This window comes from Oryctolagus cuniculus, chromosome 12, assembly GCF_964237555.1.
Source record: "Oryctolagus cuniculus chromosome 12, mOryCun1.1, whole genome shotgun sequence".
In the NCBI taxonomy this organism is placed as follows: domain Eukaryota; kingdom Metazoa; phylum Chordata; class Mammalia; order Lagomorpha; family Leporidae; genus Oryctolagus; species Oryctolagus cuniculus.
The window spans coordinates 19,509,277-19,525,883 of record NC_091443.1 but is presented as its reverse complement, the minus strand read 5'-3'; the positions used below and the strand labels follow the sequence as shown (position 1 = coordinate 19,525,883).

At 42.3% G+C, this 16,607-nt stretch overlaps 2 protein-coding genes across 6 annotated transcripts in view; one reads left to right on the top strand and one right to left on the bottom strand.

Moving 5' to 3' along the window:
- EXOC5 (exocyst complex component 5) overlaps nucleotides 1-14,948 on the bottom strand; it is a 57,128-nt gene extending 42,180 nt beyond the window's left edge. The window contains exons 1-3 of one of the 2 annotated variants that reach the window (XM_051822216.2): nucleotides 14,617-14,948; nucleotides 3,308-3,402; nucleotides 1,677-1,824 (exon numbers count right to left, since the gene is read on the bottom strand). In XM_051822216.2, coding sequence (XP_051678176.1) covers nucleotides 1,677-1,824; nucleotides 3,308-3,402; nucleotides 14,617-14,643 — 270 coding nt within the window. In that variant the 5' untranslated portion in view covers nucleotides 14,644-14,948. The remainder of the gene's footprint in view (nucleotides 1-1,676; nucleotides 1,825-3,307; nucleotides 3,403-14,616) is intronic. The other variant, XM_051822217.2, reaches the window with a different exon arrangement.
- A 267-nt stretch (nucleotides 14,949-15,215) lies between these two features.
- Nucleotides 15,216-16,607, top strand: part of AP5M1 (adaptor related protein complex 5 subunit mu 1) — a 42,877-nt gene continuing 41,485 nt past the window's right edge. For all 4 annotated transcript variants that reach the window (XM_017348333.3, XM_070053598.1, XM_051822219.2 and 1 more), the window contains exon 1: nucleotides 15,216-15,352. In XM_017348333.3, coding sequence (XP_017203822.1) covers nucleotides 15,279-15,352 — 74 coding nt within the window. In that variant the 5' untranslated portion in view covers nucleotides 15,216-15,278. The remainder of the gene's footprint in view (nucleotides 15,353-16,607) is intronic.

Here is a 16,607-nt window from a genome sequence, read left to right as displayed (position 1 = left end):
CAGTAGAAGATGACCCAAGTTCTTGGGCCCCTGCACTCGCATGGGATACCCAGAAGAAGCTCCTGGTTTCTGGCTTCAGATCAACGCAGCTCCAGCCATTGTGGCCAACTGAGGAGTGAACCAGTGGATAGAAGACTCTCTCTCTCTTTGCCTCTCCTTCTCTGTGTAACTCTGACTTTCAAATAAATAAATAAATCTTAAAAAAACAAAAAAAGAAAAACTGAGGCACAAGAAGGTTAAACTGCCTGAGATTACATACTGAATAAGTGATAGAGCTGCAATTAAAAATCAGGCAGTATGTTCCACAGGTTTTTAGTTTAGCTATTAATTCTATTATCAAGTAAAAACTCCATTAGAAATATTTGAAAACTGTCACCTCGACTAGTAAACAACACACTTCCTATCTTATTTAAATTATTGACTTCCTTAATAAGACATTTTCTCACAGCTGATTTGCTTAAGCAAAAAATAAGTAAATAAATAAATGAAATTTTAGCAGAAATCAACTTGTTAATCCCTAACACTACTAAAAGAACAAACGGTTCTTGGGAAGCAACAATGCTAAACAAATGCTCTTCAAACCAAGGTGATCAAATTCCAGATCAGGCTCAGCCCACAGGAAGAATTCATGGGTTCCAGATTAATTCTAGGGCCTGACAGTGACAACAAAGGTTGGCCTACTGAGCCCCAGTGCCAATCAAGTGATTTGGTTTCACTCCAAAATGGCCAAGGAAGAGTTCAGCATCTACTTTTCCCATAGTACTACAGCTCTCATTGGGACATATGCTTCAAAGTTGACATTTCCTAGACTAGGTTTACTTTAGTGAAAAACCTGATCCAGGCAATAGTTGGTCTAATGCTACTTTGTTTTATGATTATAGAGAATGCAAATGCCAACTAAAATAGTCAAAATATAGGTCTACTGAAGTACATTCTTGAAAATTTGCATTATTAGAAGTAAAGCAAAGACCACAATAAACAGGATACCACTTGATCTTGAAATTCTAGTGTTGTGATCCCAAACTAACACTTAGTAGCAAGCCAATGCCAGGAGTATTTGATAACAACTTATTAACACTTCATCTCATGAGACCACAATGGCAAAGCAAAAGCTCAATAGTTACTATCGTCTGACTAAACTTTTTTAAAAGCTTCTAACTAGGGGATGGTGCTCTGGTGCAGTACATTAAGCCTCCGCCTGTGGCGCCTGCATCCTATATGGGCACCAGTTTGAGTCCCAGCTGCTCCACTTCCAATGCAGCTCCCTGTAATGGCCTGGGAAAAGCAGCAAAAGATGGCCCAAGTGCTCGGACCCCTGAACCCATGTGGGAGACTGGAAGAAGCGCTTGACTCCCAGCTTTGGATTGGCCCTGCTCCAGCCATTTGGGGAGTGAACCAGAAGATGGAAGACCTCATGCTTCTCCCTCTATCTGTAATTCTGCCTTTCAAATAAATAATCTTAAAAAAAAAAAAAAAAACCCTTCAAGCTAGGAGACAGTTATTACGGCCTATACAAGCTAGAAGGAGACAGTTACTATGGGCTATACAAGCTGGGAGGAGACAGTTACTATGGGCTATACAAGCTGGAAGGAGACAGTTACTATGGGCTATACAAGCTGGAAGGAGACAGTTACTATGGCCTATACAAACTGCTCACCACTTAGCTCAATGTTTACCTGATTGCTTTTCTGGAGCTCTTGCACCTTCCTGGCAAATTCCTTGGCTTCTTTCTGACATTGTTGTTCTAATTTCTCTACTTTCCTCTGAATCCTTTCATCCATTATCTGGAGTTCTTGAATGTGATTTATAAATTCTTCTAATAATCTAAATGAAGACAGAAAATGTATCTATCAATCTATTATTAATCAAAAGGAACTGAACAATTCACTTATAAATAAAGTCCTAATAAGAGTTCTTTGAGGGGCCAGCGCTGTGGCGCAGCGGGTTAACGCCCTGGCCTGAAGTGCCAGCATCCCCTATGGGCTCTGGTTCGAGATCCGGCTGCTCCACTTCCTGTCCAGCTCTCTGCTGTGGCCTGGGAAAGCAGTAGAAGATGGCCCAAGTCCTGGAGCCCCTGCACCCACGTGGGAGACCCAGAGGAGGCTCCTGGCTTTGGATCAGCACAGCTCTGGCCGATGCAGCCAACTGGGGAGTGAACCGTTAGATGGAAGACTCTCTCTCTCTCTCTGCCTCTCCTCTCTCTGTTTAACTCTGACTTTCAAATAAATAAATAAATCTTTAAAAAAAAAAAAAAAGAGTTCTTTGAGCTGAGATGAACTTGTCAATTTTCTCTATAGCACTTTGCTAGGAATTTATTCAGTGAAAAGACTAAGTCTGTAATTTGATGACTTCTTCATAGTTCTCTCCAAGCCACACAGCTTTCAAACAAGCATAACATTTGAAAAATATGGACAGTCTTTATTGACTTTTCAGGGGATAATTTCAGACGTGAATGAAAACCTCACCCAGAATGCCCATAAAAACTCCAGGATAGAAACAAACTTCATAGTCTATAGCTTATTTTAAACAGTCAAGAATGTACTATATAAAAATAGTATTACCCATTCCAGAATTCAGTGACTTTCTGCAACTACTGTATTTAATACAACCTATTCAACATGTTGCTATTGTATAACAATCCTTTATGATTACTAAGGGAAGAAAATATTAAATTCTTATGCTCAATAAAATCCCTTCCCTCATACCAGCTGTGGTGCAGCAAGTTAAGCCATTACTTAAGACACTCACATCCCGTATCTGAGTGCTTGGGATCCAGCTTCCTACTGAAGCAAGCGGCAGCCAGTGGATGATGGCTCAAGTACTTGAGTCTCTGCCACCAACAGGGGAAACCCAGATGGAACCTGGCCCAACCCTGACTTGTGGGCATGTGGGGAGTGAATCGACGGATGGAAGATCTCTCTCTCTCTCTCTCTCGATGGAGCCTGGCCCAACCCTGACTTGTGGGCATGTGGGGAGTGAATCGATGGATGGAAGATATCTCTCTCTCTCTCTCTCTCAATGAAGCCTGGCCCAACCCTAACTTGTGGGCATGTGGGGAGTGAATCGATGGATGGAAGATATCTCTTTCTCTCCCCTTTCAAATAAATGAATAAATAAGCATTTAAAATAAAAGGAATGTAAAATGAAAAACACAGCCCAAACTTCCAATATTCTCTTTTGGTCTTTGGTGGACTTTATTGACTAACTGTACGAAAATATAAACATGAATGCCAACAGTAACCTCAACAGTCAAACACAAATTTGTAGCATTAGCTTGAGTTTATGTGAAAAACTGGGTTTACTTCACCTTTTGGGATCAAAAGCTTCAGGTCCACCTCTAGAGCCTCCTCCTGGGGTTCTCCACACAAGACGTTCAATGTACTCATCTGCCACAAAAGGCTCCTAGTTTACAAAATAAATATGCTTTGAGTTTCTTGGAAAATAATATTACTTAGAAAAATAATGTCTACTATACATGCAAAAATGTACTGAATTACTAGTTATTTAAATATATCCATATTATGAAAAATGTACTAGGTCTTTCCCAATTAAAAAAATCTTCTGGGGCCAGTGCTTAGTAGACTAAGCCTCTGCCTGCAATGCCAACATCCTATATGGGTGCCAGTTTGAGTCCTGGCTGCTCCTCTTCTGATCCAACTCCCTGTTCACATTCCTGGGAAAGCAGCAGAAGATGGCCCAAGTACTTGGGCCCCTGCATCCACATTGTTCCTGGCTCCTGGCTCCAGATCAACTCAGCTCTGGATGTTGTGGCCATCTGGTGAAAGAACCAGCAGATGGAAGATCTTTCTGTCTGTCTCTCCCTCTCGGTAACTCTCTCTCTCAAATAAAAAAAATAAAATCTTTAAAACTAATCTTCAATTATCAAAACAAATTGCTTAATGAAAATTAGGATAGCAAAACATTAAAATAGTATTAATAACTATATTATATATATATATATAATAATAATAGCCAGAACAACTCAACAGAAAAATGAGCAAAACACAAAAAGACAATTTATACAATATGGCCCAAAAAGACATAGGAAAAAATGTTCAGCCTTACTACTATCTAAAATGAATTTACGTTATCACTTTTTTAATTTCACAAAATACAATAACTTTTTAATTACTGTAGGAATGTCATCAGATACAATATTTTTGAAAGGTTGGTAACTACTGGGTAACATCAACAGTATTAGAAATGTTCATATTCTTTAACCAGGTAATTCTGGTTTTAAAATTCTAAGGAAAAAGTACATCTGAACACAAAAATATTTGCAGAATTTTCTCCAAGCATTAGGTATAAAATAGAATAATTTTATAAACAGTCAACAAAACACAGTTGATAAATGATAAACTTACAGAATGAAAATATGTTCCTGGTAAAATCATGTAATTAACATTAAAAAATGAGAAAAATGCTAACATATTTAATGAAAAAAAGCAGAATTCAAAAATCTAAGTTTTCTCATTAAAAAAGCACCATTAATTTTTTTAAAAAGGTTACTAGAGTAGAAAGCTCAATCAAGAAAATAAACAGGGGCCAACACTGTGGCACAGCAGGTACGAATGCCACCTGCAGTGCCTGCATTCCCATATGGGTGCCAGGTTCAAGTCCTGGCTGTTCCATTTCCATTCCAGCTCTCTGCTATGGCCTGGGAGAGCAGCAGGAGATGGCCCAAGTGCTTGGGGTCCCTGTACCCACGTGGGAGACTTGAATGGAATTTCTGGCTCCTGGCTTCAGCCTGGTCCAGCCCTGGCTTTGTGGCCATTTAGGGAATGAACAAACAAATGGAAGAAACAACCCCCATAAACTGTCTTTCAAGTAAATAAATCTTTAAAAGACTAAAAAATAAAATATATACTCTACTGTATCTGTACAAAATTTATAGCCTAATAAGAGAAATATAAAGAATGCATTAATGTGTGACAAAATGTATACAAACTCCAGTATTAACACTGCTGAGGGAGTTATTAACAGAATAGGGAGTTTGAAGGACGAAACTGAGTTATTCTTTAATTCAGCAAATACTTTTTAGCAACAAGAACAACAGTTCACACCTACCCTGTGCTCTGAGATCTCAACTGACACGGTTTCCTTGCAAGGCCTCATGGAAAGAATCTCCAAGGTAGGAATGGCAATGAAACAAGTGATCACAGAAATAACTAATTACAATTTTAATAAATGAGATGGAAAGAAAGGTCCTGGGTGCTTTAAGAAAACCTAACAGGGAAAACAGGGAAAGATAGAAGATTGGTAAAGAAGGGTTTTAGAACAAGCAAGCTTGCTGAGGAAGTGATGTTTAAGTCAAGGAAGACGAAAAAGCTGACCAGGTAAAAATGAAACAAATAGTTTTCCTGAAAGGGAAAAGCAAGATAGAGCTTAACCCCTTACAAGAACTGAGAAGCAAGCACAGATGAGGTCAGAGCCACCACACAGGGTATACAGTGAAAGGACAACTAAGACCAATAGTTGACAATCTGGTGCTCCTTCTCATCATCACATAGGAACTTGAGAGAATGGTTCACCAATCTAATGTGGTAAGAGGAATGAAATACTGAATTCCAGTCAGAGTAAGAATAATCCTCCAGAAAAATGGGAATAGCAACAAGCAAAACACTTCACATAGGCACTTCACATGAAATTATCTCATTTACTACTCTCAATAACACTTTTAAGGGGTGGAGGATCCTATTTAATCTTACTTTATGATAAGGAAACTGAATTACTTGCCCTAAGTAACACAAATTACATGTGGCAAGCCTGATACATAAATCAGTGTCATTACTGCTATGCAAACTGAATGGCAAGTTTGGTAAACTACAAATGGCTCCTAGTACCCAGACAGTTCTAGGTGGGGAACGCTAACTGGTAAAACTGAAGAGGGGAAGCTGCTATAAGAACACCTATGCATGTCACTGATTTTGTCTTATAAATTTGTATCTATTAATCTATTATTAATAAATGTTAATCATATGACAGATCAACAATGCAAACCAGCAGGCTTACCACACAACTGATAAACCCCATAGTAGTCACTATAAACCCCATTATAGTCATATTTATGACTATAATATCACTGATCACAAGAAGAGTAAATGTCAACCAGAAAGAATTCAAAACAATATAAGTAAGGCATTTTAAAAAGACTATGTTTTACCTTAAAGGCTTTTTCATGGTGGCCAAATAACTGAAAACCAGCAGTCATATTAATCCAGTTTATTTCAGAAGATTTCCATTATTGGAAATATGTGACATGATCAAGGCAGAAAATGTAAACAAGATTCCTAATTTAAATTTTTTTTAAGTTGGGGCTGGCACTGTGGTGCAGCAGATTAAGCTGCCATCTGCAACGCCAGCATCCCATATGAACACCAGTTCAAATCCTGGCTGCTCCACTTCTGATTCAGCTCCCTGCTAATGCGACTGGGAAGGCAGCAGTTCAAGTGCTTGGTCTCCTGCCACCCACGTGGGAGACCCAGATGGAGTTCTAGGCTCCTGGCTTCAGCCTGCCTCAGCCCCAGCCATCACAGCCATTTGGGCAGTGAACTATTGGATAGAAGATCTCTGTCGCTCTCTCTAACTTTGCCTTTCAAATAAGTAAAATGCTTTTTAAAAAATCCTTTAAAAATAAAAAAAGAACTTCTTTTCATTTATCCATTACTGCTGACATGTTTGAGATGGAGTCTTAAGGATGAATTAGATATCCAAGGCACAGTGAAAAACTTCAGCATCATAAAAGACACTGAACTCATTTAACAAATCTATCATCATTTAAGATAGTTATATTTTTACTTTACTTCAATTCTTTTGAGATGTAAGATATGGTGCATAAACAACCACCTTTTTTTTTTTTTTAAGATTTATTTTATTTATTTGAAAGGCAGAGGCAGAAAGAGAAAGAGAGAGAGAGGACTTCCATCTGCTGGTTCACTCTCCAGATGGCCGCAACGGCCGGAACTGGGCTAATTCAAATCGAGGAGCTTCTCCCGGGTCTCCCATGCGGGTGGAGGGGCCCAAGGACTTGAGCCATCCTCCACTGCTTTCCTAGGCACATTAGCAGGGAGCTGGATCATAAGTGGAGCAGCTGGGACTCAAACCAGCGCCTATATGGGGATGCCAGGCACTATGGGCTTGGGCTTTAACCCGCTGTGCCACAACACTGGCCCCATGATCTTTAATTTATATATATAAATTGACAATTATTGACTTAGGAAAAAGGAATTTACATTTAGAGCTACTCAGAACTTTGGAAACTAAGCTACTTAAAAATTTTTTAAACTCGACAAGTATATAAAATGGTCAAGTAATGATGAAATGGTGATGATTAATTTTTTTAGTTGCTTACTATGTCCCAGACATGTGCCTAGTACTTTACAAACTTTATTGCATTCTGGGCCGGTGCTGTTGTGTAGCAGATAAAAGCCACCGCCTGCAGTGCTGGCATCCCATATGGATTTGAGTCCCAGCTGCTCCACTTCCCATCCAGCTCTCTGCTATAGCCTGGGAAAGCAAAAAAGATGGCCCAAGTCCTTGGGCACCTGCACCCATGTGGAGACCCGGAAGAAGCTCCTGGTTTCTGGCTTTGGATTGGCGTAGCTCCAGCCATTGTGGCCATTTGGGGAGTGAACCAGCGGTTGGAAGATCTCTCTCTCTCTCTCTCTGCCTCACCTTCTCTCTCTGTGTAATTCTGTCAAATAAATAAATAAGTCTTTAAAAACAACTTTATTGCATTCAATACTATAATTAGCAAATTTAAATTCTCTCAAAATATTCTTCATTCAACAAATACGAATTTAGTTTACTACATGCCAGACTATACTAATACCAGACAAGAGGGAAAATCTGCTCCTTTAGATCTAGCGGAAGACAGTGACAAACATAGCAGCAGTAAAATGGTAAGAACTATGAAGAAAAAAGGAGTACAGAGTAGTGGAGAAGAGAATGATTATCTGATAAAAGTCATCATGGAAAAAAAAAAAAAAGTCATCATGCAAGGCCTAAGAAAGTAAATTTTAAGCAAAGACCTATACAAAGACCTAAAGAATGAGCCATCTGAGGGAGGAATACTCCAAGCACAGGGAGCACTCTTAATATGCACTCCAAGGCAAATGTGACTAACACAGCATTTGTAAAGGGGAGATTAGTTGTCAAGAGAAGGTCAAGATGAGGTCAAGAGAAGGAATGAATGTCCAGAGTTTGTATACCAAAGTTTTGCAGAATCTCCTATAACTCTGTTACTAACTGAAAGAAGGCTGGGTTCCCGAGAAGGAGGAACCTGCAATATGCCAGCAAATACATCCGGTAAGAATCTACTATTGCTTCCCCCCAAAAGAGCTATAAGCATTTACCTTGGTAAACCAGGGAACAGGGAACACTCATGAAGTCTACTGGACACAAGGGCCTAGCTGGCATTAACACCTGACTGACCCAGAGTCTCATGGACTTTATCAAAGTGAAGACATGTGGAGGCCAAATAATTAAATAGATTCCTAGCCAAGGTCTAGCAATGCTTGAGTCCAGGGGGTCCATGAGCCCACCTAATAGCCATTTCCCCAATATGCAAACATATAAAGGATAGACACAATAAAGCTGTCTCTGTCTAGTGAAGGTAGCTAATCAAATAAGATGCCAAAAATTAATGCCACCCTTAAATATCTGAAAAATGTTAAAGATCAACATTTATTTTTTCTTAGCAGGATAGCAAATATTTTAAGCTTTCAAACTACACGATTTCTGTAACAATAATACAATTCTGCCATTGTGGTACAAATATGACCACAGATAATACACAAACAGGCATTGCTATGTATTAATAAAATTTTAAAAACAGAGAGGATTCTGGGAAGATGATGGAGTAGGAAACAATAAATCTGACTCACCACTTAAACAACATTGTACTGGTACAACCTGATTTAACCATCTTGGGACTCAGGAGTCTACTGATAACTTGAAATTTCCCAGGAGAAGTTTCAAACAGTAAAATTTGCTTAATTTTGGTCAATTTCAGCTCTTAGCTAGTAGCAGCTGGCAAGACCCCACCCCCAAGCCTTGTAGCAGACAGCTGCACACTTATTCCTGGAACAATCTGCAAAAAGCTTTCAGGAACCAGGGTGGGGGAAAAACGACCTTGTCCTCCAAATATAGGAGGTCTGTGCTCTGATTTCTGCTTCAGATCCTAGAAGAATAAAGAGGCTGATGACTACTGTTGCTGCATTTTCTCCCTCCCATTTCACAAGCCTCTATCCCTCTGGATAAAGTAACTTCCAGAGGACTCAAAGGGCTGGAATCTTTTTTAATAAATCCCTCTTCATTCTTCTCTTTCCCCCCTTTTTGGGAATCAGATATTAAAGACCAGGATATCTCCAGGTACACAGAAAATTACAAAGTGATGCACACACCAGGGAAAGGTACACCTTGTATTTACTCCTCACAGAGACAGCCTATAACAAAAACCACAAACACAACCAATAAACTCTGAGGAAGGGGAAAAATCTTATTTCTAGAATTAACACATTGAACGATTCAAATATCCAGTTTTCAACAAAATATCGACAAGGCATACAAAGAAACAGAAAACTATGCCCTGTTCAAATTAAATTTTAAAAAAAATTAACAGAAACCACCCCTGAAAAAAGACTTAATGGTAGATCCACTAGTTGGAAATTTTAAAACAACTGTCTTAAGGATGCTAAAAGAAATAAAGGAAGTTGCAAAGAAAGTTAAGAAAATGATGTACAAACAAAATGGAAATGTCAATAAAGAGAAAACCTAAAAAGAAACCGAAAACAAATTCTGGAGCTAAAAAATACAATAGCCAAAGTGAAAACTCCATTATAGGAATTTAAAGGCAGATTGGAATAAGCAGAAGAAAGAAACTGTGAAGACAGGAAATAGAAATTACTGTGTCTGAGAAACACACAGAAAAGAGACTGATGAAATTAAGGAAATAGTGGAATATCACCAAGTAAACCAACATACATACTGTGGAAGTCTCAAGAGAAGACAGAGCAATAGGGGTTGACCAAGTATTTGAAGGAATAATGACTGAAAATTTTCCAAATCTGAAAAAAAAAGTGAATATAAACATTCAAGAAACTTACTGAACTCCAAGTAAGATGAACACATCAAGAAACGTTATAATGAGATCCACATCAAGATACATTATAATCAAACTTTCAAAAGACAAAGATAACTCTGAAAGCAGCATGAACAATGTGAACTGTCACATACAAGGGATCCTCTAAAATATTATCAGCAAGTTATCACCTCAAAAGGGTTGGGGACATACCTGTTAAAGGAGCAGAGTTTTTATGTATTATTGAAGTTAAGCTGGTATAAATTCAAGTCAGTCCCCTTAAGCATGGTCTATGAAAACCTTCTCACAATGTTCCCAAACTCCTTGGTTTAAATGCCTTGGCATAAACCATCACTCCCTGTTCCTAAATATCCCTTCTCAATACTCCCTCAAAACCCCTCACCTTACAAACTGGAGTCACCTCTCTCTCTGCCTTAGAATGCCCTTCTCCAGCTTTCTACCCATCAATCAACACCCAACCTGGATGTCATTACCACATGAAACCTTTCCTAATAAGCACAGGAAGAGATTCTCTACTCACACTGTACTATATTACTGGTTCACCTGTCCACCTCCTTCAACTAGATTTTTACTTCAACATCTTTTAACTCCAGTATCTGAAATGTCTGGTCTCAGGCAGGCAGGGTATTTGATTAAGTGTTTAGTGAATTAATAATTAATTAATACATTAATACTATAAGTGGGAGCCAAATTCTGCAAATACTTATTTAACAACTGATATGGTCAAATAGCATTTTAGCACCTTGAGGGTAAAGGGTACTCCTCCCTTGTGTTATCTCAATTTCACAAACACATGCTTAGCTAGCTAACTGAACAGGAAACACTTTTTTCAACAAGTCTGTTTCAAATAGTTTTTGTAACTTAGTTTGAAAAAATCTAAGAGAAACATAAATGTGTCTGCGATACTCACATTCTAAGGTGGAAGTCAAATAGCCACTGCCACCATAGACAAATTACCTGACCTCAGACACTATTACAAAGATATCTACATTTATAGGAAAAAAAAAAAAAGTCAAATTCCAATTCCTTATTTAGGATCCCCACAATTAAATCCCTATTTCCCTTACAAGCCAATCCCCCTTTTCATGTGTGCTATATCCAGCCAAAATGAACTCTTCCTTGTCTCCCAGGCCTGTCCTCTTCTTTTTATGCACTTTCATAGTCTGCTTTACTGGAAAGCCCCTCCACCCAGTTCCACAAACTATTTTATCTTTGTATATAATTCAAATGCCATTTTCTAATCCTTTCCTTCCCATCCTCTAAATGCCTTTGGAATTTTAGCCTTCTTTGATACCATTTATAACTTTGTCTAGAGAATGTTGTTATATTTCTACCTTTTCTTCCCTATTTGATGGTGAGGATGGTTTCTACATCTAATTCTACATTTTTCAAACTAAGTACATAATCAAGTTAAGAAGTACAGAATAGAAAGCAGTCTCACAGTCAACATAAGTTGGGATATAAATATAGAAAGATATATTGGAAATTGCCAATGAACAGACTATGTCCATTCATAACTTATCTGACCTCTGAACCATTCTGGACTTCTTACAGCACACCTTGTAGGATTAGTATTTCTAAATTGTACCCTTTGAGACATGCAGCCTCATTACTTGGCACCTTATCTTCTACCTACTATGTAATCAAGAGAGATTTGTTGAATGAATGAGTAAGGGATCTTACAAAGAACTCTTCACAAAGGTAGCCTGCCCAGGAAGAAAAGAAGACTTTTAAAAAGTAGGAAAGAAAATTAGCAAATAAGAAAGCAGTCCATGTTCTTAGTAGTACAGCAAGAGGAATATTTGCAATAGAAAATGAATTTATCCAAGCTACTTTTTATATGTAGAAAGTATAATTAATCCAAACCATATGGAATCCCTGTTCACAGTGTCCATCCTGGAGTGAAACAGGAGAATCCTGGGTCTCGCGATGCCGTGTTGCAGATAAAGCCACTGGTTCCTCAAGTCCTGGCTGCCTCACTTCCAATCCAGCTCCCTGCTAGTGTGTCTGGGAAAGTAGTAGATGATGAGCCAAGAGCTTGGACCCCTGCCCCATCATGGGAGATCAGGAAGAATCTGCTGACTCCTGGCTTTCGCCTGGCCCAGCTCCAGCCATTGAGGCTGTTTGGGGAGTGAACCAGTAGATGAAGATATCTCTGTCTCTTCCTCTCTTTGTGTAACTCTGAATTTCAAATACATAAATAAATCTTTAAAAAAAGAAAACCCAAACAGAAGAATCCTTTCAGAAAGATCTGTTAGCAAGGTTTGAAACTAAAAACCTATTCTGAGCAGTTTCTAGGATATAGGCTATTACAATAAATAAGTCATCTATTACTAAATTATTTCTGTCAACAGAGGAAATATTCTGCAGTTCTGATTTTATGTATGAAATTGTTTCTGTTAAAGAAGCATTAGTAAAGCATTAGTAAAAGAACTTTAAAAGGGTAAAAGTTAACACAATGAAGCCTCATGAATTGAAAAATTTAATTTTAAGTTACTTAACTTCTCTTCAGTGTGGAAAAGGAAAGCATAGTTCTGTTTGATAGTGCATGAAAACCAGGATGCGCAAAAAAAAGTAGGCTGACAACATCCGGCCCTATGTTTTCCACAGTTCTCAGCTGTGACTAAGAAAGGGAAGCAAGAGAAAGACACTCCCTAACTTATCCTAGGACCTGGCTCCTAATGTAGTAGCTACAGAAAACAGCAACAGAGACTGAGCTGCTTTTTCCCCCCTCCCTTCTCCTCCTGAAGCAAAGAGGTCAGAGACCACTGTAGGGCTGCACTGGTAATCAACCCAAAACGGACACTTCCTAACTGCAACTGGGAGCATTTCATTCTAAGTACAAATACATGCCTCCACATTTTGACCAAGCAATAAGCCACAAATGGTCAGAGGGAAAAGACACATGAGTTTAAAACCTATAAATATGTTTAAATTTGTTCTAAGAACCCTCTGGCCACCAGACTACAGTCTGTATCATCACTATGATTACCATGTAACCAGAGTCACTAAATTAAGTTAAACTAGCTTAGTTTAACTACTTTACAAATGGTAGTACCGTAGAAAGCAAGATACATTATTTCTCCACCTCCTACTCTTTCTCCTGAGGGTGAGGACAGGAATCAAATATACATTTCAAACAAGTTATTAAAATCACCCGGTCAAGGTTTTTGAAAAAATACACATAATAAAGTGCAAGACACAACTGGGAACCTCAACCAGTATTCATAAAGTCTTGTGAACTGTAGGACAATGTAACAGTTTTCTGTTAACAGTGGGTTTGCAACGAAACTCATTAAGTGAAGATCTCAAACAACTCCATAAACAGCTTTCCCCTTTTGGAAGATGTGAAAAATAAAACAAGGAACTCCAAAACTACTTTAGTATCTTGCCCAGGGGCGCAAAGTAAAACTTGTTAGCAAGAACAAGGTCTCCTTGCTCCAGGCACAATTCTGAAATTAGAAAAATTAATGTACTCTATCTCCTAATACTTCAGTCTGAGAAAATGCGATCAATATTGCTGAAGTCTCCCTTGTAAGTATAAATCCTCCACTCATAAATTACTATTACTTATCGAAACACTGACCAACTAAAACCCAAAATGTAATAAGCGAAAAGTGGTTAAACATTTAAAGAAAAAAAAATACGCACAATAGAATTTTATTTGTTACAGAAACTGTGATATTCAAATTTGAAGCCACAAAAACTGCTGAATCTTCTGGACACAATTTTCACTCAAGGAGAAAGTCTCCATTTGTCAGCCGCAGTGTTTTCAATTCTTACTCACACTTTGGTTACTCAACAAGAAAAACAAGCGTACACCCAACATGAAGGGGGGGCGGGGGGCGCCTCGCTTGCTCGCTCTCATCTGGATCCTTCCACGCCAGGAGATGCTTCATCCGTCCGATCAGAGTTTTCCCATTCTATTATCTCAAACACCACGGCCCTCACCGTGGGCTTCACGAAATCAAACGCTGAGGCTTGGATCCTGACATCGCTCAAGGAAACACACGACAGTCGAGGCGCACCGCCCGTCACCTGTCGCTCCTCGGGTGGTTTTATAACAACACCCCAGTTCCCGCACGATCCCAACCCACCAGCTCCTTTCAGTTCCGCCGCCCTCCAATCGGAAGGACTCAATAGGCCTTCATTGTCCAAAAAAATAAAAGAAAATAAAACCCCACTCCCGATCCTCTCGAACGTGCCGGGAAACCCGCAGGCGCCCGCGCCCCGCTCCCGACAGAGATCCCCCCAACACCGCCGGGGTCGGGCGCGGGGCGGCCCCCTCCGCACGGCGCCCCGGGGAGCCAGCGCTCGCCGCACCGGGGGCTCCCGGCTCCCGCCGCCCACCCACCACCCCGCACCCGTCACCCCGGCCTCCGCGACGCCCCGCTCGGCCCGCCGCCACCCCTCCCCCGCCGCACCCCTCGCGGTCGCCCCTTCCTCCGCACCGCCGCCGCCGGCCCCTGCTCCCCGCTCCGGGCCTGCGCTCCGCGCGCGCGCGCGGGACCCACCTCGAAGAGCTCGGCCGTCGTGGCCATCCCGGCCGGCTGGGAGGATCGCCCCGCGCTGGCTGCCGTCTTGGCTTCACATGCTGCGCCTCCGCGGCGCCGCGCACAGGTTCCCCGCTCGGCTCGCCAGCTCGGGCTCGGGGCCCCCGCGGGCTTCCCCAGTCCCCTCAGAGCCCAGGCGGGGCGGCAGGGCGGCCATGAAGCGAAGCCGCAGACGCCTGTCAGCTGCCTCCCGGCGCCGCCCGCGCCGCTCCCATTGTCACCGCCTCGTACGCCGGAAGTGGAGCTGCGCGCGCCCGGGAGGCGGGCGGGAGGGGCGGGCGAGGGACGCGAGCGGCGGGCGAACCGAAAAAGGGGCTCCGCGCGCGGGCGCCCGAGGAAGCTTGGTCCTTGCGGGCTACCATCCCGGAAGTGGGCTGTCGAGGAAGACAAGTCCTGGGGTCGAGTACGCTTCGGGAGCTTCTGCGTGCACAGGGTCTGGGAACTTTGTGCTGTGCTTTGCCCCGGAGCGGGTCGCGTGTTCGTCTCCTCCGTGAAGGAGCCGGTGCTGTTCGAAACCCGCCCGTCGGTGGCGCCGGACGGATGCCTGGTGCGAGGCCATCGGAGAAAGCCAGTCTCCCCGGGCAGCTTGCTTAGGCGATGAGCTGAGACGTCGGCGGCTTGCCATGGCCCAGCGGGCGGTGTGGCTCATAAGCCACGAGCCGGGGACTCCGCGTTGTGGCACGGTGAAATTCTCCAGGTAAACGCGCGTCTGCCGGCCCGGGGCTCGGGGGTGGGTGACCCAGGTCCGCCACGCAGGGCTGCATGACCTGGGGCAGGCCCCTTCACTCCGCGGAGTGTAGATTTTAGGGCTCCTACCTCGCAGTGTTGTGAGGAGTAAATGCGTTGCTGCCCGGCCCATACCGACTATTTCTGTGCTGCACACACACACACACACTGGTGCGATTGCATCTTCAGCCGGACTCTGCCTGCTCAGCATCGCAGGGGAAAGGGAGGGGAGAGAACTGAGTACTAATCGTGTTTCCCGGTTTTCAGCTTTCATTGATAAAAAAATCACTCGGGGGCGTTTTACCTCCTGCTTAGGAATCCTGGCTGAACAGCAGCCTGTTTTCATGTTTCAGAGTGTGTCACGGCCAGACATCCTCAGATAGACTCCCTAATTGTTAAAGTAGACGTCGAAAAATAAGATTATATTCACCTTTTCTTAGGTGGTGTAGGTGACCTGGCCCACGTTTAGAATGTGCCATGTTTTGTCAGAATAGCTCTGTAACGAGAACTGTGCGATAGCTCAGAAAGTGTGAGTGATGGGGCCAGGGTTGTGGCCTAGCAGGTTAACACACCTCCTGCCACCCTGGCATTGCATATGGGCCCCCCGGGTTCAAGACCCGGCCGCTCCACTTCGATCCAGCTCCCTGCCGTGGCCTAGGAAAGCAGCGGATATGGCCCAAGTGCTCGGGCCCCTGTACGGAGCTGGGAGGCCTGGCTCCAGGCACCTGGCTGTGGCCTGGCCCAGCTCCAGCTCCTGTGGCCGTTTTGGGGAGTGAGCCAGCAAATGGAAGACTTCTCTCTGTCTCTCCACCATTCAAGTAAATGAAAAATAAATCCTTGAAAAACAAAAATGTGAGTGATGGGCGAATGTTGTATTGCATCTTTATTCACGGTGGCGCTGCAGGTTGTGTGCCGGCGGTTTATTCTTGCCGAGGAAAGCTCCATTAGGAGGGAAGCGGCCTACTGGAATTGACTGAAATGACTGTAAACTTGCATGACACGTGGGTTCGGGAAAATTCCTTCCTGCACCCCAGACAGTTTCCGCTACCGAGGGCATCAGAGTTGGTGTTCAGAGGCTTCCCCAGGAGGCCTGGCCTAGGTTTGTTGTCGGACCTCAAGCACAGGAGGCTGATAATACTCTTTGCTCCATGGTGTGTCAGCCTCTCGGGTCCATCCAAGGTTCCCCTCATTTTGCTTCCGTATTCCCTTTGGGTTCCTAGTTCTAC